At 50.0% G+C, this 27959-nt stretch overlaps 1 protein-coding gene and 1 long non-coding RNA gene across 2 annotated transcripts in view; one reads left to right on the top strand and one right to left on the bottom strand.

The window, feature by feature from the left end:
- LOC138364235 (uncharacterized) lies at positions 1 to 27825 on the bottom strand. The gene is made up of 4 exons (XR_011228350.1): positions 27650 to 27825; positions 3643 to 3821; positions 1779 to 1965; positions 1 to 129 (listed from the first exon to the last, which is right to left on the bottom strand). It is a non-coding gene; the product is annotated as an uncharacterized lncRNA (long non-coding RNA).
- Pburs (Partner of Bursicon) overlaps positions 14670 to 27959 on the top strand; it is a 40904-nt gene continuing 27614 nt past the window's right edge. Inside the window, exons 1-3 of the mRNA XM_069323566.1 lie at positions 14670 to 14712; positions 18074 to 18188; positions 18365 to 18489. Of these exons, the coding sequence (XP_069179667.1) occupies positions 18074 to 18188; positions 18365 to 18489 (240 nt within the window). The 5' untranslated portion in view covers positions 14670 to 14712. The remainder of the gene's footprint in view (positions 14713 to 18073; positions 18189 to 18364; positions 18490 to 27959) is intronic.

The raw sequence follows: 27959 nt of genomic DNA, 5'->3' as shown, positions 1-27959 counted from the left end.
GGAGTTGAGCCACTTTTGGGACATCGTAGCCCGTGTCGATAGTGCTTCGCCCAGCACTCACTGCTGACGTCAGTAACAGACCATGAGGTCTCAAGGCTGACTTGAGGTCCACTAGCCATGCTGTGAAGCCTGAGCACAGAATAGAAGGCACTAGTTAAGATATTTACCTAACAAAGACTGTCTCTGGTGGCCTCCGCTAGCCTGATCTTTTCCACAACCAATGCCCAGACCCTATTCTGCCTATTCATTGGGTTCAAAGGTGTCCAAGGTGAGGACGAAATAGCAGTAACGAATTTAAAGATGTAGTACATCGATGCTGATGAACTGTTAAATAAAGTAGTTGAAAAATAAATATTTGAATACACTAACCCTGATGTAATATCAATTGTGGAGACTAAATTAGTTGTAACTATTACCACTGCAATATTCCCCGGGGAACATTAGAGAATTCAAAGGAAAAGGATTACAACGGGAGAAGAATTGTGTGAGTGTGGGATTGGGAGAATGAACTTTTGTAAGGGAGAGAGGGAGAAGGTGGTAAGGCTGAGAGAAAACCTGGGAGGAAGAGGTATGGGTTGTTGATGGGTGAAGGTGGAAGGATGGGGGTATTAGTGCAGCTCGGGTTGGTGGCTGTTTGATGGGTGGTTGATGTGGAGTGTGGGTAAGTTATGGAGGCTTGACGTTCTGTGCTCCCTGTTCGCAAGTGCGTTCGTCAGAACACAGGTGTCGACAGCTAGTCAAGACCAGATGGAAGACAGTTCTCTGTCACGTATTGTGTTCTGGTGTGTTTACTGGAGTTCACCTCACAACTGTGTCTGAGTACAAGTGATTGGATGAACAGCCCGTTTTCTTCCAATTGGGGAGTGTTGTACATGCTGCTATGGCGGTGTGTCCACTCACAGGATGAGTGACGCTGCCCAATACTGTCACTATGGCGGTGTGTCCACTCACAGGATGAGTGGCGCTGCCCAATACTGTCACTATGGCGGTGTGTCCACTCACAGGATGAGTGACGCTGCCCAATACTGTCACTATGGCGGTGTGTCCACTCGCAGGATGAGTGGTGCTGCCCAATACTGTCACTATGGCGGTGTGTCCACTCACAGGATGAGTGACGCTGCCCAATACTGTCACTATGGCGGTGTGTCCACTCACAGGATGAGTGACGCTGCCCAATACTGTCACTATGGCGGTGTGTCCACTCACAGGATGAGTGGTGCTGCCCAATACTGTCACTATGGCGGTGTGTCCACTCACAGGATGAGTGGAGCTGCCCAATACTGTCACTATGGCGGTGTGTCCAATCACAGGATGAGTGACGCTGCCCAATACTGTCACTATGGCGGTGTGTCCAGTCACAGGATGAGTGGTGCTGCCCAATACTGTCACTATGGCGGTGTGTCCACTCACAGGATGAGTGACGCTGCCCAATACTGTCACTATGGCGGTGTGTCCACTCAGGATGAGTGACGCTGCCCAATACTGTCACTATGGCGGTGTGTCCACTCACAGGATGAGTGACGCTGCCCAATAAACACGCTCCCTCGGGGCAAAATTAAATTAAATTATGGTTGCACATAGCACCAACAGCAATACTCGAAAAAGCAAGACGAGCACCGTAAATATTAACATTTATACCCTAGTCTGCTAAACCGACAATATAATATTTAAAAACAGATTTAAATTAAAATATAAGTTTGCTTTATGTTTTGCTCATACTGATATTTAAAAGAAAAATGATATTGTCTGGTAATAGATAAAAGTTAGTGTCATGTTACCTGCTTTATCAGAACGGTCGCCGTCGTAGCCTGGGTACTCCCAGTCCAGGTCAAGGCCGTCAAAGCCGTGCTGGAGGAGTAGTTTGACCACTTCCTCCACGAACCTCCGGCGGCGGCCTGCGTCAACAACCAGCTTGGAGTACTTGCTGGACCGGGAGTCGTTCCACCCTCCAAGGCCAAGCAACACCTGAGAACATTAAGAGGTGATCCACCCTCCAAGGCCAAGCAACACCTGAGAACATTAAGAGGTGATCCACCCTCCAAGGCCAAGCAACACCTGAGAACATTAAGGGGTGATCCACCCTCCAAGGCCAAGCAACACCTGAGAACATTAAGAGGTGATCCACCCTCCAGGGCCAAGCAACACCTGAGAACATTAAGGGGTGATCCACCCTCCAGGGCCAAGCAACACCTGAGAACATTAAGAGGTGATCCACCCTCCAAGGCCAAGCAACACCTGGGAACATTAAGAGGTGATCCACCCTCCAGGGCCAAGCAACACCTGAGAACATTAAGGGGTGATCCACCCTCCAGGGCCAAGCAACACCTGAGAACATTAAGAGGTGATCCACCCTCCAAGGCCAAGCAACACCTGAGAACATTAAGAGGTGATCCATCCTCCAGGGCCAAGCAACACCTGAGAACATTAAGGGGTGATCCATCCTCCAGGGCCAAGCAACACCTGAGAACATTAAGAGGTGATCCATCCTCCAGGGCCAAGCAACACCTGAGAACATTAAGAGGTGATCCACCCTCCAAGGCCAAGCAATACAGGAACACAACACAGGATAAGTACTACACTGCCACTCAAAGGAGACCTCCCCCCCCCCTCTCCATCATGTTTCGTGAGTATAAGCAATAATCTTTCGAGCTGTAAAATAATTTTAAATTTACTTCAACACGTTAAATTGTTCAGTTGTTGTTCTTGAGACCAAGAAACTCCCGGCTGTACTCATCGGGGATCACCACCATGATGGGGAATATGTCGCATGTGTTTTGGTTTCCCATTTGTATTTCTCATTGGGCAACATCTGCCTTTGCCAAGGATGCAATCCACAACAATTGCCTAACTCGCAGGTACCTATTTATTTCTAGGTGAAAAGAGGCATCAGGTATAAGAAAACATGCCTAAACATTTAGTATTGGCTGGGGACCGAACCCGGACAAGTTGTGAATCATCTGACCTGATCAATGCTTACAAGTCACACAGAACTTTAATTTTGATACGAAATTGACAGTTAACATGAAACTCACTAATGACTACTACAGTACTTTCCTAAGGATGTGGCGACAGCAGATCTCCTTAACCGGTGTTGTGCTCGCTCGTCCCACTTCCCATTAACTTTTTTTGACCCGGTTGCCATTGGTGCTGGATGTCCACGCCGGAGTGGGTTTGAATTGTGCACTCGGGGGTATATTAATTATACTGTAGCCTAGCGTACAAAATTTCGTTTTTATGTCACGAGTCCATAGTTATTAGCAAGGTCAAGTTATTACGAACATTTAGAAATTAACCTAAGTAGATATAACCTGGATGATTCGTGTCTAATTTTAACCGTGCATAACAAGTCAGAGGTAGTTCGGCTATTTCTACCCTAGCCTAGCCCAAGCCAAGGACTTAGTAGTCCATCTGCGGTTTTCATCTAGCCTTGAGGTTATTATCTGACAAACTGACCTGGAGGATACATTGCCTGAGGAAGAATCTGAAGAAATTCAGACTTTTTTTTAGGCTGAATCTCTTTTAGCGATTATCTTTAGAGATTCATTTCAGTACCAAGCCAAATGAGAGAAGAAGAGGTAAGGGGAAGGCATTACCTGAGAGCAATAGTCAACTTCACCACAGAAGCAAACAATAAGAACTTACCTTTAGGTTGGGATTCTCTCTTTTGAGCTGGACGAACTTGCGGTAGTTGTGGAGGTCGTTATCGAGCCAGGGGTCGTGTTGCTTGGCCAGGAAGGTCTTGGGGTCGAGGATGGCGAAGGCGTAGACGAGGTGTGTGCAGAGCTCCACCGGGATGTTCCCTACCGTGTACTTGGCCACATCTGACAAACACCCACACACACATTACTTAAACTCCAGCATTATGGAATCCGAGGCCTTGCCCTTGACTACATCCGATCCTATCTTAGTGACAGACACCAATGTGTAACCATCAATGATACAACAATGATTTGATCATCTCATATTTAATATTCTCCAAATTCCTCTGTCAATGTGCCTGGGAACGCATAAGTTCAAACCTTCATCACGGCTCCTACGGATATGCTAATTCTCCAAATTATTTTTTCAGGTTACGGCCATTCCTGAAGACTTGCTAAGAAATATTTCATTAATTTTAACGTATTGTGTATTAAAATAGGTTTGTTTTCGTATACACGTTAATATTATTATACATTAAAGTTCTATGTATAGCTTAGGTTCAGTTGGTTCAAGTAAGTTTATTGAGAAAAGGAAGTACATCTCAGAAGGATAGAGTAGCTTAGGCTATTTCTACCCTCGAGGTTAGGTTAGGTGTTTAAGTTCTGTTGGCGATTATTTGTATCACGTTACTCCAGCTATAATGATGCCCCAGATATAGTGTTCAACAAACTATAATGATGCACCAGCTGTAATGATGCACCAGCTATAATGATCCAACAGCTATAATGATGCACCAAGTACAACGTCAACTTTCATCTGTCCTCGGCAAATCTCATACCCTTCACTAAGTCCAGCAACCTTTCCCGCTTGACCTTTGAGTGGTGGTCGTGGTACAGTCTTCCCAGGCAGCTGCCCCTGCTGACCTCTGGCTGCTGCTGCAACACGCACCACTCTTGGACAATAGTGACGGCGCTCCTCAGGGTCACAGATCAATGAGTCTGGTGGAGGCGTTGGATAAGGCGCTTATCATGGTAAAAGGTGTGAGAGAATCCCATGTTTAGGCAAGATTAAACATGTATTGATGTATGATAATCAGTATGTATGCGTAATTGTTTAGTGATAGAAGGTAATTGGGATATAGAGGGTAGTTTGCTATGTGCATGTTGACTGACTTCTCGCGAGGCTTTAAGTGTTGTCCAATTAAATTTAATAGCAAATTGATCTAATTATGCCCTAAACGCCTTGCGTATTAGAGGTTTTATATTATTTACATTATGTATCCATGAATACGCCCCTGTATCATATGAAAATAACATTATTATTAAAGATGAGGCGAGGGATTGACTGGGCACCACTTGAATTTCACAAGGATATATTTAGCAACTGATGAAAGAATATTAAGCTGTTAGTGTTCAGTAGCGTTTGGTGGGTGCAGAGTCTATGTATATTGTTAAACGTTGCTCCTGGTGTGTGTGTGTGTGTGTAATTACCTAAGTGTAGTTACACGCTAAGAGCTACCCTTGTGGTGTCCCGTCTTCCCAGTACTCTTTGCTGTATAACAATTTGAAATTACTGACGGTTCTCGCCTCCGCAACCTTCTCATTCAGTTTGTTCCAACCGTCTACCACTCTGTTTGCGAAAGTGAATTTTCTTATATTTCTACGGCATCTTTGTGTGTATGTACTCACCTAGTTGTGCTTGCGGGGGGTTGAGCTCTGGCTCTTTGGTCCCGCTTCTCAACCGTCAATCAACTGATGTACAGATTCCTGAGCCTATTGGGCTTATCATATCTTCACTTGAAACTGTGTATGGTGTCAGCCTCCACCATATCACTTCCTAGTGTATTCCATTTGTCTACTACTCTGACACTGAAAACTATCTTTCTAGTGTTTCTATGGGTCATTTGGGGACTCAATTTCCACCTGTGTCCACATGTATTAAATAGCCTGTCTTTATCTACCCTATCAATTTCTGTGAGAATCTTGTGTGTGGTGATCATGTCCCCAGTAACTCTTCTGTCTTCCAGTGACGTGTGGTTTAATTCCCGTAGTCTCCTCTCCTTGACCCCGAGGGTGACCCCTGACCCCTGAGTGTGACTCCTGACCATGAGTGTGACCCCGAGTGTGACTCCTGACCTTGAGAGTGACCCCTTACCCCGAGTGTGATTACTGACCTTGAGTGTGACCCCGAGTGTGACCCCTGACCCCCGAGTGTGACTCCTGACCCCTGAGTGTGACCCCTGACCCCCGAGAGTGACCCCTGACTCTTGAGTGTGACTCCTGACCTTGAGTGTGACCCCGAGTGTGACTCCTGACCCTGAGTGTGACCCCTGACCCTGAGTGTGACCCCTGACCCCTGAGTGTGACCCCTGACCCCCGAGTGTGACTACTGACCCCAGAGTGTGGCCCCTGACCCCTGAGTGTGACCCCTGACCCCCGAGTGTGACCCCTGGCCCCCGAGTGTGACCCCTGACCCCGAGTGTGACCCCTGACCCCCGAGTGTGACCCCTGACCCCGAGTGTGACCCCTGACCCCGAATGTGACCCCTGACCCCTGAGTGTGACCCCTGACCCCTGAGTGTGACCCCTGACCCCCGAGTGTGACCCCTGACCCCGAGTGTGACCCCTGACCCCGAGTGCGACCCCTGACCCCGAGTGTGACCCCTGACCCCCGAGTGTGACCCCTGACCCCGAGTGTGACCCCTGACCCCGAGTGTGACCCCTATACACTGACCTTGGCGGTAATGTGCCCAGGAGGCGTAGTAGCAGAGGAGGACCCTGGGGTCAGTCTTGCCAGCCTGGACCCCACTGGCTGACCCCAACACCACCGTCACTATCACCACCACAACACACCCCAACACCACCTGAAAGTGTTCATGACATACTCGTTAGACATGCAGATCACCTTCATTGAACATGTTCAGAACATGACATAACTCATTCAGAACAGAATAAAGTGAATTCTGTTTATAAACTGTTTATATTCTGTTTATAAAGACAAGAGGTGAAAGTGAACTTAATTTGTTGATAATGTCTCCTGCTGAGTGGTTAGGCTCACGACCTAATAGTCCCAGGTTCGATTCCCGGTCAGGGAGAAACGTTTTGGGCACGTTTCCCTACACCCGGTGCCTTTGTTCACCTAGCAGTAAATAGGTACCTGTGAGTAAGCAGACTGTTGTGGCCTGCTTTTCACTACAAATATATAATAGTTACATGAATTACTTCATGACTAAAACCAAAACAAAGGCATAAAACCTATATATATCTATTTATATATATTTCTATTTATATATATTTCTATTTATATATATTTCTATTTATATATATTTCTATTTATATATTATTATTATATATAACTACATATTTCAAGAGGGTGGAATTTCATGGAGCTTTTTATGTGTAAATTGTAAAGGTATTTGCCCTCTATCACAAAAACATTTTAATAAAAATATTCTCAGGGAAAAAAACATAGCCTGGTCTCCCCCCTCTCACCTAGCATATAGACACAGTACTAAGGAGTGGCCCTCGGGACGGGGCCCAGGAGCCGAGACACAACATGTATATTTCAACAAATAAAAATCGAAAATGATGCAAAGTTGAAAATACATTTGACAATGATCAAAGTTGATTATCAGGAGGAAACTCTACGTCAGTCTGACTATACGGCGCTTGTGGTGGGTGTGGGGCCCAGGAGCTGGGGTATGAGGACCAGGAGCTGGGGTATGGGGCCCAGGAGCTGGGATATGAGGACCAGGAGCTGGGGTATGAGGACCAGGAGCTGGGATATGAGGACCAGGAGCTGGGGTATGGGACCCAGGAGCTGGGGTATGGGGACCAGGAGCTGGGATATGAGGACCAGGAGCTGGGGTATGAGGACCAGGAGCTGGGGTATGGGGCCCAGGAGCTGGGGTATGGGGCCCAGGAGCTGGGGTATGGGGACCAGGAGCTGGGATATGAGGACCAGGAGCTGGGGTATGGGGCCCAGGAGCTGGGGTATGGGGACCAGGAGCTGGGATATGGGGACCAGGAGCTGGGGTATGGGGCCCAGGAGCTGGGGTATGGGGACCAGGAGCTGGGGTATGGGGCCCAGGAGCTGGGGTATGAGGACCAGGAGCTGGGATATGAGGACCAGGAGCTGGGGTATGGGGCCCAGGAGCTGGGGTATGAGGACCAGGAGCTGGGATATGAGGACCAGGAGCTGGGGTATGGGGCCCAGGAGCTGGGGTATGGGGACCACGAGCTGGGGTATGGGGCCCAGGAGCTGGGGTATGGGGACCACGAGCTGGGATATGAGGACCAGGAGCTGGGATATGAGGACCAGGAGCTGGGATATGAGGACCAGGAGCTGGGATATGAGGACCAGGAGCTGGGATATGAGGACCAGGAGCTGGGATATGAGGACCAGGAGCTGGGATATGAGGACCAGGAGCTAGGATATGAGGACCAGGAGCTGGGATATGAGGACCAGGAGCTGGGATATGAGGACCAGGAGCTGGGATATGGGGACCAGGAGCTGGGATATGAGGACCAGGAGCTGGGATATGGGGACCAGGAGCTGGGATATGAGGACGAGGAACTGGGATATGAGGACCAGGAGCTGGGATATGAGGACCAGGAGCTGTGGTATGAGGACCAGGAGCTGGGATATGAGGACCAGGAGCTGGGATATGAGGACCAGGAGCTGGGATATGAGGACCAGGAGCTGGGATATGAGGACCAGGAGCTGGGATATGAGGACCAGGAGCTGGGATATGAGGACCAGGAGCTGGGATATGAGGACCAGGAGCTGGGATATGAGGACCAGGAGCTGGGATATGAGGACCAGGAGCTGGGATATGAGGACCAGGAGCTGGGATATGGGGACCAGGAGCTGGGATATGAGGACCAGGAGCTGGGATATGGGGACCAGGAGCTGGGATATGAGGACGAGGAACTGGGATATGAGGACCAGGAGCTGGGATATGAGGACCAGGAGCTGTGGTATGAGGACCAGGAGCTGGGATATGAGGACCAGGAGCTGGGGGTATGAGGACCAGGAGCTGGGATATGAGGACCAGGAGCTGGGATATGAGGACAAGGAGCTAGGGTATGAGGACAAGGAGCTGGGGTATGAGGAGCTGGGGTATGAGGAGCTGGGGTATGAGGACCAGGAGCTAGGGTATGAGGACCAGGAACTGGGATATGAGGACCAGGAGCTGGGGTATGAGGACCAGGAGCTGGGGTATGAGGACCAAGAGCTAGGGTATGAGGACCAGGAGCTGGGGTATGACGACCAGGAGCTGGGGTATGAGGACCAGGAGCTGGGATATGAGGACCAGGAGCTGGGATATGAGGACAAGGAGCTGGGATATGAGGACCAGGAGCTGGGGTATGAGGACCAGGAGCTGGGGTATGAGGACCAGGAGCTGGGGTACGAGAACCAGGAGCTGGGATATGAGGACCAGGAGCTGGGATATGAGGACCAGGAGCTGGGATATGAGGACCAGGAGCTGGGGTACGAGAACCAGGAGCTGGGGTATGAGGACCAGGAGCTGGGATATGAGGACCAGGAGCTGGGATATGAGGACCAGGAGCTGGGATATGAGGACCAGGAGCTGGGGTATGAGGACCAGGAGCTGGGATATGAGGACCAGTAGCTGGGGTATGAGGACCAGGAGCTGGGGTACGAGAACCAGGAGCTGGGATATGAGGACAAGGAGCTGGGGTATGAGGACCAGTAGCTGGGATATGAGGACCAGGAGCTGGGGTATGAGGACCACTAGCTGGGATATGAGGACCAGGAGCTGGGATATGAGGACCAGGAGCTGGGATATGTAGACAAGGAGCTGGGGTATGAGGACCAGGAGCTGGGGTACGAGAACCAGGAGATGGGATATGAGGACCAGGAGCTAGGATATGAGGACCAGGAGCTGGGATATGAGGACCAGGAGCTGGGATATGAGGACCAGGAGCTGGGGTATGAGGACCACTAGCTGGGATATGAGGACCAGGAGCTGGGATATGAGGACCAGGAGCTGGGATATGTAGACAAGGAGCTGGGGTATGAGGACCAGGAGCTGGGATATGAGGACCAGGAGCTGGGGTATGAGGACCAGGAGCTGGGGTACGAGAACCAGGAGATGGGATATGAGGACCAGGAGCTAGGATATGAGGACCAGGAGCTGGGATATGAGGACCAGGAGCTGGGATATGAGGACCAGGAGCTGGGATATGTAGACAAGGAGCTGGGGCATGCCACCTACGCCCACGACCTACTGGCATCACCCACGCCCGCGGTGATGGCACCACCCGCGGGCTTCGAACCCCCACAACATGAATACTTACTCTACGGCGGCCACCACTCCACCTCCCCCTCACAGCGACCTCACTAGCACACCGCGGGGGGGGGGGAGGGAAGGGGGGGGAGAAAGAGAGAGAGAGAGAGAGAGAGAGAGAGAGAGAGAGAGAGAGAGAGAGAGAGAGAGAGAGAGAGAGAGAGAGAGAGAGAGAGAGAGAGAGAGAGAGAGAGAGAGAGAGAGAGAGAGAGAGAGAGAGAGAGATTTTATTTCTTTATTTATTCACCCCATACCCATCCCCTGGACGCATAATGGGTTCAGCAACTCAACCCCATTGTACGTTTAGCTTAGCAAGTGATAATCTTGTGAAACTAGTTACACATTGGTTATCATTGAACATGACAGCATATTCCGTATTAACTGTTTTCTGATTTAGAGCTTCTATGCCTCTTACTAATGCTCTTGCATCAGGGTTCAGCTGAAAGATGAGTTCACCAAAAGTCATGTTCGTTTTCAAAGTGAAGAAAAAGAAGTGTATAACTGTAGAATGTATTACACTTATTATAAAATTGCACAACGTTTCGAACCTACATGGTTCATTCTCAAGTGATGTTACAGTACAGGGCATTATATTTATACTAATAGTGGGTCAGGTGAATACAAATGGATGGAACAATGGGGTCAGGAGAAAAGAAGCTAAGGATCAGAGGATAAATAGGGTACACATAAAGATTAATCCAGCGTAGTGGACGCTGTTTGTCAAGCAGTGTCTCCTATGTTAGTATCTTGACGTTCTGGTCTTGTCCTTACTCTCATGGTGGGTAGAGTAAATAGTTCCGTGATTTGGATATTCATGGTAGGTCTTTCTATTCTTATGTGGATTGCTTCAAGAATTTGTAATCTTCTTACGTCTTGGGTTTTGTCCATTATACAAGTGTTTTTATTCAACATTTGTCTTGTTAGGGTGATGTCATGGGCTTGTCTCATGTGATTTCTGGGGGCACCGGATTGAAGATGACAGGTCAAACGCCTCTTTTTTATGTTCACTGTGCATAGTTGATTTGTAATATAATTTTATTGGAGGTGTTGTGGTTTCTGTTTTAGGTTCAGGCTTGTACCATCGGTCCAGGTGTCTTCATATAGCAGCGTTTATTTCCGTGTTGCTATATCCGTTGTTCACCAGTACCTGAGTTACTCTTACAAACTCTACTCACGTTGCTCCATTCAGAGCAGGGTAAGCGCTCGACGAATATAAGCATTGAGAACACTGGCTTTGTATCTTTGGGGGCACTCACTTCTACCGTTCAGGCATAATCCTATGTTGGTGGGCTTGGTATATACGTTGGTGCTTAAAGAGGTTCCTGTTTTTGTTATTAGTACATCCAAGAATGGCAGACTGTTATTTTCACTATTTTCATGTGTAAATCGGAGTACTGACTCTCTCTCTCTCGAGATGGTTTTTTGATTAATTAGTTCATCTGAGTCTTTTACTATGACGAATATGGCATCTACATAACGGCAGTATACAGTTGGTTTTTGTCTGCTACTGAAGACCCTGTCTTCGATGGTTCCCATATAAAAATTAGCGGATAACACTCCTAAGGGGAAGCCCATTGCTACTCCGTCTATTTGTAGATACATGTCTCCTTGTGGACTGATGAAAGGGGCTTCCTTTGTACATGCTTCGAGAAGACTTTTCAAGTGTGGCTCAGGTATGTCTAATTTGGGGGTGCTCTCGTCTCTGTATACTCTGTCCAGTATCATTCCTATGGTTGTGTCGACTGGGACGTTGGTAAAAAGGGATTCAACGTCCAGGGAAGCAATGATTCCATCGGGCTGAGTAGTTTTGATTAATTCCAGGAAATCTGCTGATGATTGTAGACAATAGTTGCTTGGAGTGTATGGAGTTAGGAGTTCGTTAAATCTTTTTGCCAGGTGATAGGTTGGAGTTGGTATTTGGCTGATTATTGGACGTAGCGGGTTACCTGGTTTGTGTGTCTTAACATTGCCATAGGCATATCCTAAGCCATAGTCGCCTTGAAGTTTAGTGTAATGCTCACTACCTTTCTTTGCGTTGATTGCGGTAATAGTTTTGTTCACTTTGCGTTTAAGGTCTTCCACGGGGTTCCTCGTGATTCGTTGACATTTGGTGTTATCACTAAGGATATCACTAATTTTGTTCATGTATTCTTGGGTTGGAATCAACATATATGCTGCTGTCTTGTCGGCTGTTCTTATTGTAACTGTTTCGAACTTTACCTCCTGTAGAGGTTAGTTTCAAGTATAAAATGTTGGTGGACACAATGGAGACTTTTTGATATAAAAATATCTACAGCTGATTTCAGGGAGGCCGCGAGTTACCAGTAATACTCCGCCCAGCAAAGTAGTACCTTCTCAGCTGGAGATTGTCAGGAATAATGTGAACTGGAATAGCCAAACTATGTGAGGGAAAAATAGACTCAATCTAAAAGCATGCATGGGGAATATGGCAAATAAAGTCAATAAAGTGTTTGATTGCAAATATAGAGCATAGAGTATTAAGGGGCGATGACGCAAGAGAGGTGGACGCCATCTTGACTTGAGGGGAGGTGTATCGCTGCCGACCCGGTCCCGCTATTTGAGGGGTTTTCTCCGGCCGTACAGTCAGATAAGCCTACCTTAGTATCTAAACAGGGATGCAAGATATTGTACAGTAGTTATGCAGACTTTGGAGGTGTTCTTTAAGAGAGAGTCCAGGTTTCCTAGAGGTGTAAATATATGTCATCGATGGATAGTTAAGGTCACTGTGTGTCTGTTCCAGGTTTGGGACGTAGAGCCTTAATTACGGTATCTAGAGCCCTCGTGGGGGGTTATATCACCTCATATTGACCTTGTGTTGTAAGGAACAACAATTCATATGTGTAATATCGTGTGTTTTATACATATAAATTTGTGTCTTTGCCGTAGGCTGTTTACCTTACTCCTTCATTGGCCCCCTAGGCTCAAGTACAGTCATCTATATCCCTAGACAACATTTAAAAGTCCACCACCACTAATTTCTTAACAGGCCTCTGAGACACAGCTACGACAAAAGTGGTTGACACACGCACCCATGACAGTTACATCTTCCAGATTGTTGAGTTGTTTTGCTGCTTCTTTGAGTCGTGGGGATATCTGGAGGTTATCTTGAGATGATTTCGGGGCTTTAGTGTCCCCGCGGCCCGGTCCTCGACCAGGCCTCCACCCCCAGGAAGCAGCCCGTGACAGCTGACTAACACCCAGGTACCTATTTTACTGCTAGGTAACAGGGGCATAGGGTGAAAGAAACTCTGCCCAGTGTTTCTGGCCGGCGCCTGGGATCGAACCCAGTACCACAGGATCACAAGTCCAGCGTGCTGTCCGCTCGGCCGACCGGCTTCCTAAGATAGGGTTAAGATTGTTGATGAGTATGTTCCGCGTTTTCCCCGGCTTCTGCTAGTAGTTCAGCCTGAAGTGTGTCACTGGTGATGACTTTTTTGTTGTCTTCTAACTTGTGAATGTCGTCCAGAAACATTTCGATTTCAAGGCGTTTTTTGGTTTTGGTTAAGAAATTAACCAAAAAATGGTTAGTTTTAACCAAAGTTTTAACAAAAACTTTTATGGTTTTGATAAGAATTGATATTTTAGACCAAGATTCAAGAGGTTTTGTTGGTCCTGAGTAAGATCGTAAGTTATGAGGTTAATGTAGCCATCTTTTGGGCGAGGGATCTTTAACTGTCCACCATTTAGGGCTGTTAACACTCGGAGGATCTTTGGTTTCTATCAGAGTTTTGTGTTGTTGTTAACAGCCCTAAACGGTGGATAGTTAAAGATTCCTCGTCCAAAAGATGGCTACATAACCCTCATCACTTACGATCTTACCCAGGACCAACAGTACTGTTGGTGTGCTGTAAGTGCCCAGGACCAACAGTACTGTTGGTGTGCTGTAAGTGCCCAGGACCAACAGTACTGTTGGTGTGCTGTAAGTGCCCAGGACCAACAGTACTGTTGGTGTGCTGTAAGTGCCCAGGACCAACAGTACTGTTGGTGTGCTGTAAGTGCCCAGGACCAACAGTACTGTTGGTGTGCTGTAAGTGCCCAGGACCAACAGTACTGTTGGTGTGCTGTAAGTGCCCAGGACCAACAGTACTGTTGGTGTGCTGTAAGTGCCCAGGACCAACAGTACTGTTGGTGTGCTGTAAGTGCCCAGGACCAACAGTACTGTTGGTGTGCTGTAAGTGCCCAGGACCAACAGTACTGTTGGTGTGCTGTAAGTGCCCAGGACCAACAGTACTGTTGGTGTGCTGTAAGTGCCCAGGACCAACAGTACTGTTGGTGTGCTGTGCTGTAAGTGCTGTGACTGGCCAGAAGATGGTAAGGCGGGGTTAGGGAGCTACAGCTTGACTCGTCAAGACAACAGGGTGAGTAGAGACATGAGGTGAAGTGCGAGGGAGAGGAATGTGGGGGGAAAAAGAGGTGTAATGTAGAGAGGAGGAAGGCGTGAGAGTCTATGTGGGGGGGGGGGGGAGAGGGGGCAAGGCAGCAGGGAGGGAGGGGGCGTGGCAGGAGGGAGGGAGGGGGCGTGGCAGGAGGGAGGGAGGGGGCGTGGCAGGAGGGAGGGAGGGGGCGTGGCAGGAGGGAGGGTGGGGGCGTGGCAGGAGGGAGGGAGGGAGGGGGCGTGGCAGGAGGGAGGGAGGGAGGGGGCGTGGCAGGAGGGAGGGAGGGGGCGTGGCAAGCAGTAAAAAGGCCTGGACGATGTTGGAGGGACCCACAGCATCGTCAGCCTTCACTCTGGACAGCACGGTGAGCACCTCACACACAGCCACACACGAAGTCAGAATAGCTCGGGGGGACATGATCACCACATACAAGATTCTCAGGGGAATTGACAGGGTAGACAAGGATAAACTATTCAACACTGGTGGTACACGAACAAGGGCACACTGGTGGAAGCTGAGTACCCAAATGAGCCATAGAGACATTAGAAAGAACTTTTTCAGTGTCAGAGTAGTTAACAGATGGAACACATTAGGCAGTGATGTGGTGGAGGCTGACTCCATACACAGTTTCAAGTGTAGATATGATAGAGCCCAATAGGCTCAGGAACCTGTACACCTGTTGATTGACGGTTGAGAGGCGGGACCAAAGAGCCAGAGCTCAACCCCCGCAAACACAACTAGGTGAGTACAGCCACACATGGCCAAACACACGCGGTGCAGGGAACACGAGGGCAAGGCCACACTAGGGTCCGTGAACACACACACGTGGTGCAGGGAACACTGAGGGCAAGGCCACACTAGGGTCCGTGGACACACACACGTGGTGCAGGGAACACTGAGGGCAAGGTCACACTAGGGTCCGTGGACACACACACGCGGTGCAGGGAACACGAGGGCTAGGCCACACTAGGGTCCGTGAACACACACACGCGGTGCAGGGAACACTGAGGGCAAGGCCACACTAGGGTCCGTGGACACACACACGTGGTGCAGGGAACACTGAGGGCAAGGCCACACTAGGGTCCGTGGACACACACACGCGGTGCAGGGAACACGAGGGCTAGGCCACACTAGGGTCCGTGAACACACACACGCGGTGCAGGGAACACTGAGGGCAAGGCCACACTAGGGTCCGTGGACACACACACGCGGTGCAGGGAACACGAGGACAAGGCCACACTAGGGTCCGTGAACACACACACGTGGTGCAGGGAACACGAGGACAAGGCCACACTAGTATCCGTGGACACACACACGCGGTGCAGGGAACACGAGGCCAAGGCCACACTAGTGTCCGTGGACACACACACGTGGTGCAGGGAACACGAGGGCAAGGCCACACTAGTGTCCGTGGACACACACACGCGGTGCAGGGAACACTGAGGCCAAGGCCACACTAGTGTCCGTGGACACACACACGCGGTGCAGGGAACACTGAGGCCAAGGCCACACTAGTGTCCGTGGACACACACACGTGGTGCAGGGAACACTGAGGCCAAGGCCACACTAGTGTCCGTGGACACACACACGTGGTGCAGGGAACACTTGAGGCCAAGGCCACACTAGGGTCCGTGAACACCGCAGAGCCACACGGGCTGAAACATCTTTACTGAGAGTGAACCGAGGCCTTGTTATAGTGACTTTCATATCTTGTGTAGGACATAAGACTTGACTACTGTCTCTAGCTGGCTACTGGGTGGAGCTTGACCTCTCTCTAGCCGGCTACTGGGTGGAGCTTGACCTCTCTCTAGCCGGCTACTGGGTGGAGCTTGACCTCTCTCTCTCTAGCTGGCTACTGGGTGGAGCTTGACCTCTCTCTAGCCGGCTACTGGGTGGAGCTTGACCTCTCTCTCTCTAGCCGGCTACTGGGTGGAGCTTGACCTCTCTCTCTCTAGCCGGCTACTGGGTGGAGCTTGACCTCTCTCTAGACGGCTACTGGGTGGAGCTTGACCTCTCTCTAGACGGCTACTGGGTGGAGCTTGACCTCTCTCTCTCTAGCCGGCTACTGGGTGGAGCTTGACCTCTCTCTAGCCGGCTACTGGGTGGAGCTTGACCTCTCTCTCTCTAGCTGGCTACTGGGTGGAGCTTGACCTCTCTCTAGCTGGCTACTGGGTGGAGCTTGACCTCTCTCTAGACGGCTACTGGGTGGAGCTTGACCTCTCTCTAGCTGGCTACTGGGTGGAGCTTGACCTCTCTCTAGCCGGCTACTGGGTGGAGCTTGACCTCTCTCTAGCTGGCTACTGGGTGGAGCTTGACCTCTCTCTAGCTGGCTACTGGGTGGAGCTTGACCTCTCTCTCTCTAGCTGGCTACTGGGTGGAGCTTGACCTCTCTCTCTCTAGCTGGCTACTGGGTGGAGCTTGACCTCTCTCTCTCTAGCTGGCTACTGGGTGGAGCTTGACCTCTCTCTCTCTAGCTGGCTACTGGGTGGAGCTTGACCTCTCTCTCTCTAGCCGGCTACTGGGTGGAGCTTGACCTCTCTCTCTCTAGCCGGCTACTGGGTGGAGCTTGACCTCTCTCTAGCCGGCTACTGGGTGGAGCTTGACCTCTCTCTCTCTAGCTGGCTACTGGGTGGAGCTTGACCTCTCTCTCTCTAGCCGGCTACTGGGTGGAGCTTGACCTCTCTCTCTCTAGCTGGCTACTGGGTGGAGCTTGACCTCTCTCTAGACGGCTACTGGGTGGAGCTTGACCTCTCTCTCTCTAGCCGGCTACTGGGTGGAGCTTGACCTCTCTCTAGCCGGCTACTGGGTGGAGCTTGACCTCTCTCTAGACGGCTACTGGGTGGAGCTTGACCTCTCTCTCTCTAGCTGGCTACTGGGTGGAGCTTGACCTCTCTCTAGCTGGCTACTGGGTGGAGCTTGACCTCTCTCTAGACGGCTACTGGGTGGAGCTTGACCTCTCTCTCTCTAGCTGGCTACTGGGTGGAGCTTGACCTCTCTCTAGCCGGCTACTGGGTGGAGCTTGACCTCTCTCTCTAGCTGGCTACTGGGTGGAGCTTGACCTCTCTCTAGCCGGCTACTGGGTGGAGCTTGACCTCTCTCTCTAGCTGGCTACTGGGTGGAGCTTGACCTCTCTCTAGCCGGCTACTGGGTGGAGCTTGACCTCTCTCTCTAGCTGGCTACTGGGTGGAGCTTGACCTCTCTCTAGACGGCTACTGGGTGGAGCTTGACCTCTCTCTCTCTAGCTGGCTACTGGGTGGAGCTTGACCTCTCTCTAGCTGGCTACTGGGTGGAGCTTGACCTCTCTCTAGACGGCTACTGGGTGGAGCTTGACCTCTCTCTAGACGGCTACTGGGTGGAGCTTGACCTCTCTCTAGCTGGCTACTGGGTGGAGCTTGACCTCTCTCTAGACGGCTACTGGGTGGAGCTTGACCTCTCTCTCTCTAGCTGGCTACTGGGTGGAGCTTGACCTCTCTCTAGACGGCTACTGGGTGGAGCTTGACCTCTCTCTCTCTAGCTGGCTACTGGGTGGAGCTTGACCTCTCTCTAGCCGGCTACTGGGTGGAGCTTGACCTCTCTCTCTCTAGCTGGCTACTGGGTGGAGCTTGACCTCTCTCTCTCTAGCTGGCTACTGGGTGGAGCTTGACCTCTCTACCCAGCTACTGGGAGGAGCTTGACCACTGTGTTCAGTCCCAGCTCTCCTGTGTAACTCAGAGTTCTGGCTACAGATGAGGTCAGTATGTATGATGGTCGTGGTGGTGGTCGTGGCGGGGACGACGACCCTGGCTCAGAGGTACGACTTGGAGTGTGAGACTCTACCCTCCACCATCCACGTCGCCAAGGGTGAGTACCCCACCTGGTCCTCGAACCCCGGAGGTCACCCTTGAGGTCACCCCGTTCCTCCAGTACCTCCCGTGTTCTCCTATAAAGATGCTTATAATGTGTTGTGATGAATAATGCCACTGTTGACGATATGATGAGTCGGTGGTGGGTATAATGAGTGGTGTGTGTCATTGTAGAGGAGTTCGACGAGGCGGGGAGAGTAGTGAGGACGTGTGAGGAGGACCTCGCCGTCAACAAGTGTGAGGGAGAGTGCATCTCCAAGGTCCAGCCCTCCGTCAACACGCCCTCTGGGTTCCTCAAGGTCGGTCACTCATCATTGTACCAGGGGTCACTCATTGTACCAGGGGTCACTCATTGTGCCAGGGTCACTCACTGTACCAGGGGTCACTCATTGTACCAGGGGTCACTCACTGTACCAGGGGTCACTCGTTGTACCAGGGTCACTCACTGTACCAGGGGTCACTCATTGTACCAGGGGTCACTCATTGTGCCAGGGTCACTCACTGTACCAGGGGTCACTCATTGTTCCAGGGGTCACTCACTGTACCAGGGGTCACTCGTTGTACCAGGGTCACTCACTGTACCAGGGGTCACTCATTGTACCAGGGGGTCACTCATTGTACCAGGGTCACTCACTGTACCAGGGGTCACTCATTGTACCAGGGGTCACTCACTGTACCAGGGGTCACTCATTGTACCAGCGCCACTCACTGTACCAGGGGTCACTCACTGTACCAGGGGTCACTCATTGTACCAGGGATAACTCACTGTACCAGGGGTCACTCACTGTACCAGGGTCACTCACTGTACCAGGGTCACTCACTGTACCAGGGTCACTCACTGTACCAGGGTCACTCACTGTACCAGGGGTCACTCACTGTACCAGGGGTCACTCACTGTACCAGGGTCACTCACTGTACCAGGGTCACTCACTGTACCAGGGGTCACTCACTGTACCAGGGGTCACTCACTGTACCAGGGGTCACTCACTGTACCAGGGTCACTCACTGTACCAGGGTCACTCACTGTACCAGGGTCACTCACTGTAAAAGGGTCACTCACTGTACCAGGGTCACTCACTGTACCAGGGGTCACTCACTGTACCAGGGTCACTCACTGTACCAGGGTCACTCACTGTACCAGGGTCACTCACTGTACCAGGGGTCACTCACTGTACCAGGGTCACTCACTGTACCAGGGGTCACTCACTGTACCAGGGTCACTCACTGTACCAGGGTCACTCACTGTACCAGGGTCACTCACTGTACCAGGGTCACTCACTGTACCAGGGTCACTCACTGTACCAGGGGTCACTCACTGTACCAGGGGTCACTCACTGTACCAGGGGTCACTCACTGTACCAGGGTCACTCACTGTACCAGGGTCACTCACTGTACCAGGGGTCACTCACTGTACCAGGGTCACTCACTGTACCAGGGGTCACTCACTGTACCAGGGTCACTCACTGTACCAGGGGTCACTCACTGTACCAGGGGTCACTCACTGTACCAGGGTCACTCACTGTACCAGGGTCACTCACTGTACCAGGGTCACTCACTGTACCAGGGTCACTCACTGTACCAGGGTCACTCACTGTACCAGGGTCACTCACTGTACCAGGGGTCACTCACTGTACCAGGGTCACTCACTGTACCAGGGGTCACTCACTGTACCAGGGTCACTCACTGTACCAGGGGTCACTCACTGTACCAGGGTCACTCACTGTACCAGGGTCACTCACTGTACCAGGGTCACTCACTGTACCAGGGTCACTCACTGTACCAGGGGTCACTCACTGTACCAGGGTCACTCACTGTACCAGGGTCACTCACTGTACCAGGGGTCACTCACTGTACCAGGGTCACTCACTGTACCAGGGGTCACTCACTGTACCAGGGTCACTCACTGTACCAGGGTCACTCACTGTACCAGGGGTCACTCACTGTACCAGGGTCACTCACTGTACCAGGGTCACTCACTGTACCAGGGTCACTCACTGTACCAGGGGTCACTCACTGTACCAGGGTCACTCACTGTACCAGGGTCACTCACTGTACCAGGGGTCACTCACTGTACCAGGGTCACTCACTGTACCAGGGGTCACTCACTGTACCAGGGTCACTCACTGTACCAGGGTCACTCACTGTACCAGGGTCACTCACTGTACCAGGGGTCACTCACTGTACCAGGGGTCACTCACTGTACCAGGGTCACTCACTGTACCAGGGTCACTCACTGTACCAGGGTCACTCACTGTACCAGGGGTCACTCACTGTACCAGGGGTCGCTCACTGTACCAGGGTCACTCACTGTACCAGGGTCACTCACTGTACCAGGGTCACTCACTGTACCAGGGGTCACTCACTGTACCAGGGGTCACTCACTGTACCAGGGTCACTCACTGTACCAGGGGTCACTCACTGTACCAGGGTCACTCACTGTACCAGGGGTCACTCACTGTACCAGGGGTCACTCACTGTACCAGGGTCACTCACTGTACCAGGGGTCACTCACTGTACCAGGGTCACTCACTGTACCAGGGGTCACTCACTGTACCAGGGGTCACTCACTGTACCAGGGGTCACTCACTGTACCAGGGGTCACTCACTGTACCAGGGTCACTCATCATTGTACCAAGGTTGTACCTGGTCTTGGAGTGACCACACGCGGGGAGTAATAATATATGACAAAATAAAACACATGAACCCGGATGTGTTGGAGACAAACAACTGACAAACATAAACAAGGTACTGTGGATGTACACTGTACATACTGTGTACAGTGTAGTGGTGATGTACAGTGTTGTGGTGATGTACAGTGTTGTGGTGATGTACAGTGTTGTGGTGATGTACAGTGTTGTGGTGATGTACAGTGTTGTGGTGATGTACAGTGTTGTGGTGATGTACAGTGTTGTGGTGATGTACAGTGTTGTGGTGATGTACAGTGTTGTGGTGATGTACAGTGTTGTGGTGATGTACAGTGTAGTGTTGATGTACAGTGTTGTGGTGATGTACAGTGTAGTGGTGATGTACAGTGTAGTGGTGATGTACAGTGTAGTGGTGATGTACAGTGTTGTGGTGATGTACAGTGTAGTGGTGATGTACAGTGTTGTGGTGATGTACAGTGTAGTGTTGATGTACAGTGTTGTGGTGATGTACAGTGTTGTGGTGATGTACAGTGTAGTGGTGATGTACAGTGTTGTGGTGATGTACAGTGTTGTGGTGATGTACAGTGTAGTGGTGATGTACAGTGTTGTGGTGATGTACAGTGTAGTGGTGATGTACAGTGTTGTGGTGATGTACAGTGTAGTGGTGATGTACAGTGTAGTGGTGATGTACAGTGTTGTGGTGATGTACAGTGTAGTGGTGATGTACAGTGTTGTGGTGATGTACAGTGTTGTGGTGATGTACAGTGTTGTGGTGATGTACAGTGTTGTGGTGATGTACAGTGTAGTGGTGATGTACAGTGTTGTGGTGATGTACAGTGTTGTGGTGATGTACAGTGTTGTGGTGATGTACAGTGTAGTGGTGATGTACAGTGTTGTGGTGATGTACAGTGTAGTGGTGATGTACAGTGTAGTGGTGATGTACAGTGTTGTGGTGATGTACAGTGTTGTGGTGATGTACAGTGTTGTGGTGATGTACAGTGTAGTGGTGATGTACAGTGTAGTGGTGATGTACAGTGTAGTGGTGATGTACAGTGTAGTGGTGATGTACAGTGTTGTGGTGATGTACAGTGTAGTGGTGATGTACAGTGTTGTGGTGATGTACAGTGTTGTGGTGATGTACAGTGTAGTGGTGATGTACAGTGTTGTGGGACTTGGACCCATCCTGTTTCTAATGTAAACGATCTTCCGGAGGGTATAGACTCATTCCTCTCAATGTTTGCTGATGATGCAAAAATTATGAGAAGAATCAAGACGGATGAAGATAGACAGAGACTACAGGATGACCTGGATAAATTGGAGGAATGGTCTAGAAAATGGCTGCTGAAGTTCAACTCAGGAAAGTGTAAGGTGATGAAATTAGGCGAAGGGAGCAGGAGGCTGAACACAAGGTACCATCTGGGAGGTGAAATCCTGCAAGAGTCAAATAGAGAGAAAGATCTGGGGGTTGATATCACACCGAACCTGTCCCCAGAGGACCATATCAAAAGGATATCATCAACATATGCTAGGTTCGCCAACATAAGAACTGCCTTTAGAAACTAAAGTATGGAATCGTTCAAGACCTTGTATACAACTTATGTCAGACCAATCCTGGAATATGCAGCTCCAGCCTGGAGTCCATACCTAGTTAAACACAAAGTTATAGAAGATTCAGCGGTATGCCAGCAGGCTCGTCCCGGAACTGAGAGGTATGAGCTACGAGGAAAGGCTAAAGGAGCTGAACCTCACATCCCTGGAAAACAGAAGAGTAAGGGGAGACATGATAACCACGTACAAAATTCTCAGGGGAATTGACAGGGTGGACAAAGACAAACTCTTCAGCACGAGTGGGACACGAACAAGGGGACACAGGTGGAAACTTAGTGCCCAGATGAGTCACAGAGACGTTAGAAAGAATTTTTTCAGAGTAGTTAACAGATGGAATGCATTAAGTAGTGATGTGGTGGAGGCTGACTCCATACACAGTTTATAATGTAGATATGATAGAGCCCAATAGGCTCAGGAACCTGTACACCTGTTGATTGACAGTTGAGAGGCGGGACCAAAGAGCCAGAGCTCAACCCCCGCAAGCACAATTAGGTGAGTTAGGCGAGAACACCACCACAACACCACCACAACACCACCATCACACCACAACACCACCACCACACCACCACAACAACACCACAACACCACCACAACACCACAACAACACCACAACACCACCACCACACCACCACAACAACACCACAACACCACCACAACACCACAACAACACCACAACACCACCACAACAACACCACAACACCACAACAACACCACCACAACAACACCACACCACAACACCACCACAACACAACAACACCACCACAACACAACAACACCACCACAACACCACCACCACACCGCAGGTCAGGCCCCCCCCCCCACCACTGTCTCGTAAGGTCATCCTGCCATTTCCGTGTTGACCAGACGCCTCGGTGAACACGTCGGGACCCCAAACATTGACCTCCCCGACAATTGGTTATCAAGTTATCATTATCATTGATCATTTGACCACTAAATTATCAATTTAGTGGTCAAGGAAGATACCGCCATTAATGTCCTGGTCCTCTTATGACGTGTCAAAGTTTTCAAAATGTCAGACTTAATTTTGACACACAAAGAGTCGCCTCATAACACTGTCAGTCATAGAATTCACCGGTCAGAAATGTGCAGCTGCACCGGAGGTGTTGCACTCAAGACGGAGGTGTTGCACTCAAGACGGAGGTGTTGCACTCAAGACGGAGGTGTTGCACTCAAGACGGAGGTGTTGCACTCAAGACGGAGGTGTTGCACTCAAGACGGAGGTGTTGCACTCAAGACGGAGGTGTTGCACTCAAGACGCAGGTGAAGGAGTACACCAGAGTACACCTGTGATGCATTAACAACACAGGGAGGCAGAGGAGAGAGTGTGTAATCCGCACCTTGTGGAGTGTAGAGCCAATATTGATCAAGTACAAAGGTTTGCAAGAAGATATTGGTGCCAGAGGTTACAGGCCTCAAGTGTGCACCAGCTATGGTGAGCCATGGGGGATGGGGGATGGGTGGGGAGGACGAGGGGACGGGAGTGGGGGATGGTGGGGAGGGCGCGGGGACGGGAGTGGGGGATAGTGGGGAGGACGCGGGGACGGGAGTCGGGGATGGGTGGGGAGGACGGGGAGACAGGGGAAGGTGGCTGTGGCTCAGCAACGCATGGCCGGATACAGCTAGTTATTAAGATAAATAATAATAATCTTTATTATATGATCGATATTACTTTTCTTGTGGCCTTGTCTTTACTACTCACTGTCTTCATCACTGTAACCATCTCCACTACTCACTGTCTTCAACCCTCTCAAGCACAACTAGGTGAGTACAACTAGTGAGTGTCGCCATGTATGTCGACACCCACCCACCAGTCACCCTGCAGAGTCTGGTGAGGTTACTCCCCCATCCCCTCGTCCTCCCCACCATTACCCACTCCCCTGTCTGATGCATTCCTAAATGATCTGATGGTCCCATCACTGAAAAATAAGAACAATTAAAAAAAAGAAATGAAAAACAATGAAAAAATAAAAAAAAATAACTATACCCACGAAATGAACGGTATGGTAAACAACACAACTCAATTCCAACGCAATGTTACACAAAATAATTAAATAAAAATAAAAATAAATAAAAATCTCTGAAAATTAAATTAAAAAATGCAATCGGAAACACTGAAATGGAATTGTAAAATATTTAGTGTAGTGTATGTTGCTTTTACGTCCAACAGATGGTGCTGTTTAAAAACAAAAAAACATGTTTTTACCTTTCACAAGTGTAGCATCTATATAGTAGGTATATAAAAACACGCGTGTTGTCGAATGCAACGTTGTGTGAAAATTTCAAAGCAATTGGTAAAGAGGTTTCGGAGATTTCCCTCACATGAAAAAGTTAAAAAAAACATGTTTTTACCTGTCACAGACGTGTCATCTATATAGTAGGTATATAAAAACACGCTCGTATTCGAATGGAACATTGTGTCATTCAGAGATTAGTGACTTTGAACAAAAGCAAACATCTACATATGTATATATAGATAATTATCCTATTGTCATGGCCTTTTTAAACTCAGGTTCTCGGGCAGAATTTTCCTCCTCTATCCTCCCCCCTCTCCTGTCCGCTAACCCCTTCCCCCTACCCCTTCCCCCCTCCTGTCCCCCTCCCCTATCCCCTGCTACACGGGCGGTCAGCCAGGCGGGGTCGTGCCGGCGACCACCTCGAAGGGTGGTCCTTGAAAATAGGGTCGTGCCGGTGTCCGTCCTTCAGCGTGGCATGCCGGCCTGCCTCCGCCTGCCTCCGCCTGCCTTCCGCTCTCTCTGTCCACATGCCTGACGTTCTGTCTAACTTCCTTCCGCTCTTTCTGTCTGCCTTCCTGACGGTCTGCCTGGCTATACCCAGGCCTGGTCTGTCTGCCTGTCTGCCGCCCTGGGGGGGGGGGCACTCTTACTTTCTCTAGTTGCACAAGACTGTTTGTTCTTGTCCTCATTGTTGCTCTTGAGAGTTCCCAACTGTTCTCCACTGTGTGTGTGATCGAAGAGGATGAGCTCCAGCTCCCGGCCTCCGCCTCCTAGTCGTTAATCGAATGATTCAACATTGGAGTTGATAGTGTTTAAACCCGTCTATAGGGTTTACCTTCCTGGCCTCCTTCCTTGGTGTGCTTACCTTCAGGTTCTTGCCTATCAGTCAGCATGGGGTGGGGTGAATTATGAGGGGAAAGCACCAAGCCATTACGACTATATAGCACTGGGAAGGGGTCGGGATAAGGATCTGGGATGGGACGGGGGGAAGGAATGGTGCCCAACCACTTAGTGGATAGTCGCGGATTGAACGCCGACCTGCATGAAGCGAGACCGTCGCTTTACCGTCCAGCCCAAGTGGTTGGAACGGGGGTGGGGGTCTAGGTCTATATAACCCGTCTTCTGGCCTTGTTGTATACGGGCTCACCATAGCCCGTGCTACTTGGAACTTGTTCCGAGTAGCTGAATCTATAGCAACAACAACCTTGTTGTACCAGAGGCAGAGACACAGCCAAAGATCACATTCAATCGAAACATATACAGCCACCTACGGGGCTATTCATGCCCGTGCTACCTCTTGTGGCGGCTTAATCTTCATCAATCAGTCACTGTTGGTGTACCTGTTGGGCTATAACTGAACTATCTTGGCGCTCGAGTTTGTTGTCGAGTCTGGACTCAGAGTTGTGGCTGGAGGTGGCTTAATCCCTGGTTGATACCTGGTTGATACCTGGTTGATACCTGGTTGATGGGGTTCTGGGAGTTCTTCCACTGCCCAAGCCCGGCCCGAGGCCAGGCTCAACATGTGATAACTTGGTCCACCAGGCTGTTGGTGTGAGCGGCCCGCAGGCCACCAGGATGTGGAAGCTTCCACATCCTCCCTCCTCGCTGCCCTCCACTTCTTGTGCTTGTTTTTATGGACGTTTCCACCGTCCACTTGTGTCGTCTCATCCTACTTTCTCTGACTTTAAAGAGGCTGTCCTTGTCCACTTTGTCCCTCAGTATCTTGTATGTTGCTATCATGTCCACTCTCTATCTTCTCTAACATGGTTACGACTTCCAGGTTCCCTTAATCTATGCTCATAGCTTACTCCTCATAGCTCTGGCAATGATCTTGGCTCACCTCTGTACTTTGTCAAGTTTGGTTGTATGGTTCACAAGGTACGGGTTCCAGGCCGGTGCTGCGTGTTCCAGTACTGGTCTGAAGAGGGCTCTGTATGCCACCTTGAAAGAGCCCTCGTTTACCATTCTGAAAACCGTTTCAATCTTCGAGAGCGTCTCGCATGCTGCTGATGTTAGCTTGGTTATGTGTGGCCCGTCGACCAAGCCAGATCAACCTTCCCAAATGGTCGACTTGACTTAGCTCGTCTCCAGCCAGTTATGAGCAATTAGTGCCGCCCCAACCACCAGTCCTCTCAAACCAGCCTGGCCTCCTAAGGCGCCCCAACGTTAAGAAACTGTCCTACTAAAGTGCCCTACGACATCCTAACCTACCAGAGGACTCAAAACAGAAAACGGGACAGTACGTCAAGTTCGGGAACCGCTGCCATTTTCTAGTACGACAATTTTTGGCTTTATGTGACGCATACGTCCGAAAGGTGACGTGCAGCTGTCTAACTCCCAGGTACCTATTTACTGCTAGGTAACAGGGGCATCAGGGTGAAAGAAACTCTGCCCATTTGTCTCTGCCGGCGCCTGGAATCCAACTCGGGCCACAGGATTACGAGTCCCGCGACCTGTCCACTCAGCTACCAAACCCCCTGTAATTACCTAAGTGTAATTACCTAAGTGTAGTTACAGGATGAGAGCTACGCTCGTGGTGTCCCGTCTTCCAGCACTCTTTGTCATATAACGCTTTGAAACTACTGACGGTCTTGGCCTCCACCACCTCTCTTAACCCAGCCGTCTACCACTCCCTGTGTGTGTTTATATATATATATATATATATATATATATATATATATATATATATATATATATATATATATATATATATATATGCAGAATAACCACATATGAAAAATAGAAAATGCTTAACACGTTTTCGGCTAATTCGCGGATTAGCCGAAAACGCGTTAAGCATTTTCTATTTTTCATATGTGGTTATTCTGCATACTTGGATCAGTGTTTTTGTGATCATTGTTGCATATATATATATATATATATATATATATATATATATATATATATACACAGGGTGTCCCAAGATGGGGACTGAGTATGCAAGTACTCACCATGACGGTGCGCTGCTGGTGAGTAGGTAGGGAGGCAGGGAGGCAGGGAGGAAGGGTGGTAGGGAGGGATGTACCTAGGTAGGTGGGGAGGTAGTTAGGTAGGCAGGTAGGGAGGGAGGCAGGTAGGCAGGCAGGGAGGGAGGCAAGGCTGGACCTTCACTACCACTGACTCACAACACACTGACCACAACCAAAAATCTTCTTGAGTTTTATATTCGGTTCCTCCTCCCCCTTTCCCCCCTCCCCCCCCCCCCCCCCCCTCCCTCCTCTTCCATCCACCTCCTGGCATGATATTATCTACCTATTCCTG

The sequence above is a fragment of the Procambarus clarkii genome, chromosome 13 (assembly GCF_040958095.1).
Source record: "Procambarus clarkii isolate CNS0578487 chromosome 13, FALCON_Pclarkii_2.0, whole genome shotgun sequence".
Classification (NCBI taxonomy): Eukaryota; Metazoa; Arthropoda; class Malacostraca; order Decapoda; family Cambaridae; genus Procambarus; species Procambarus clarkii.
This window is presented reverse-complemented; position numbering and strand designations above follow the sequence as displayed.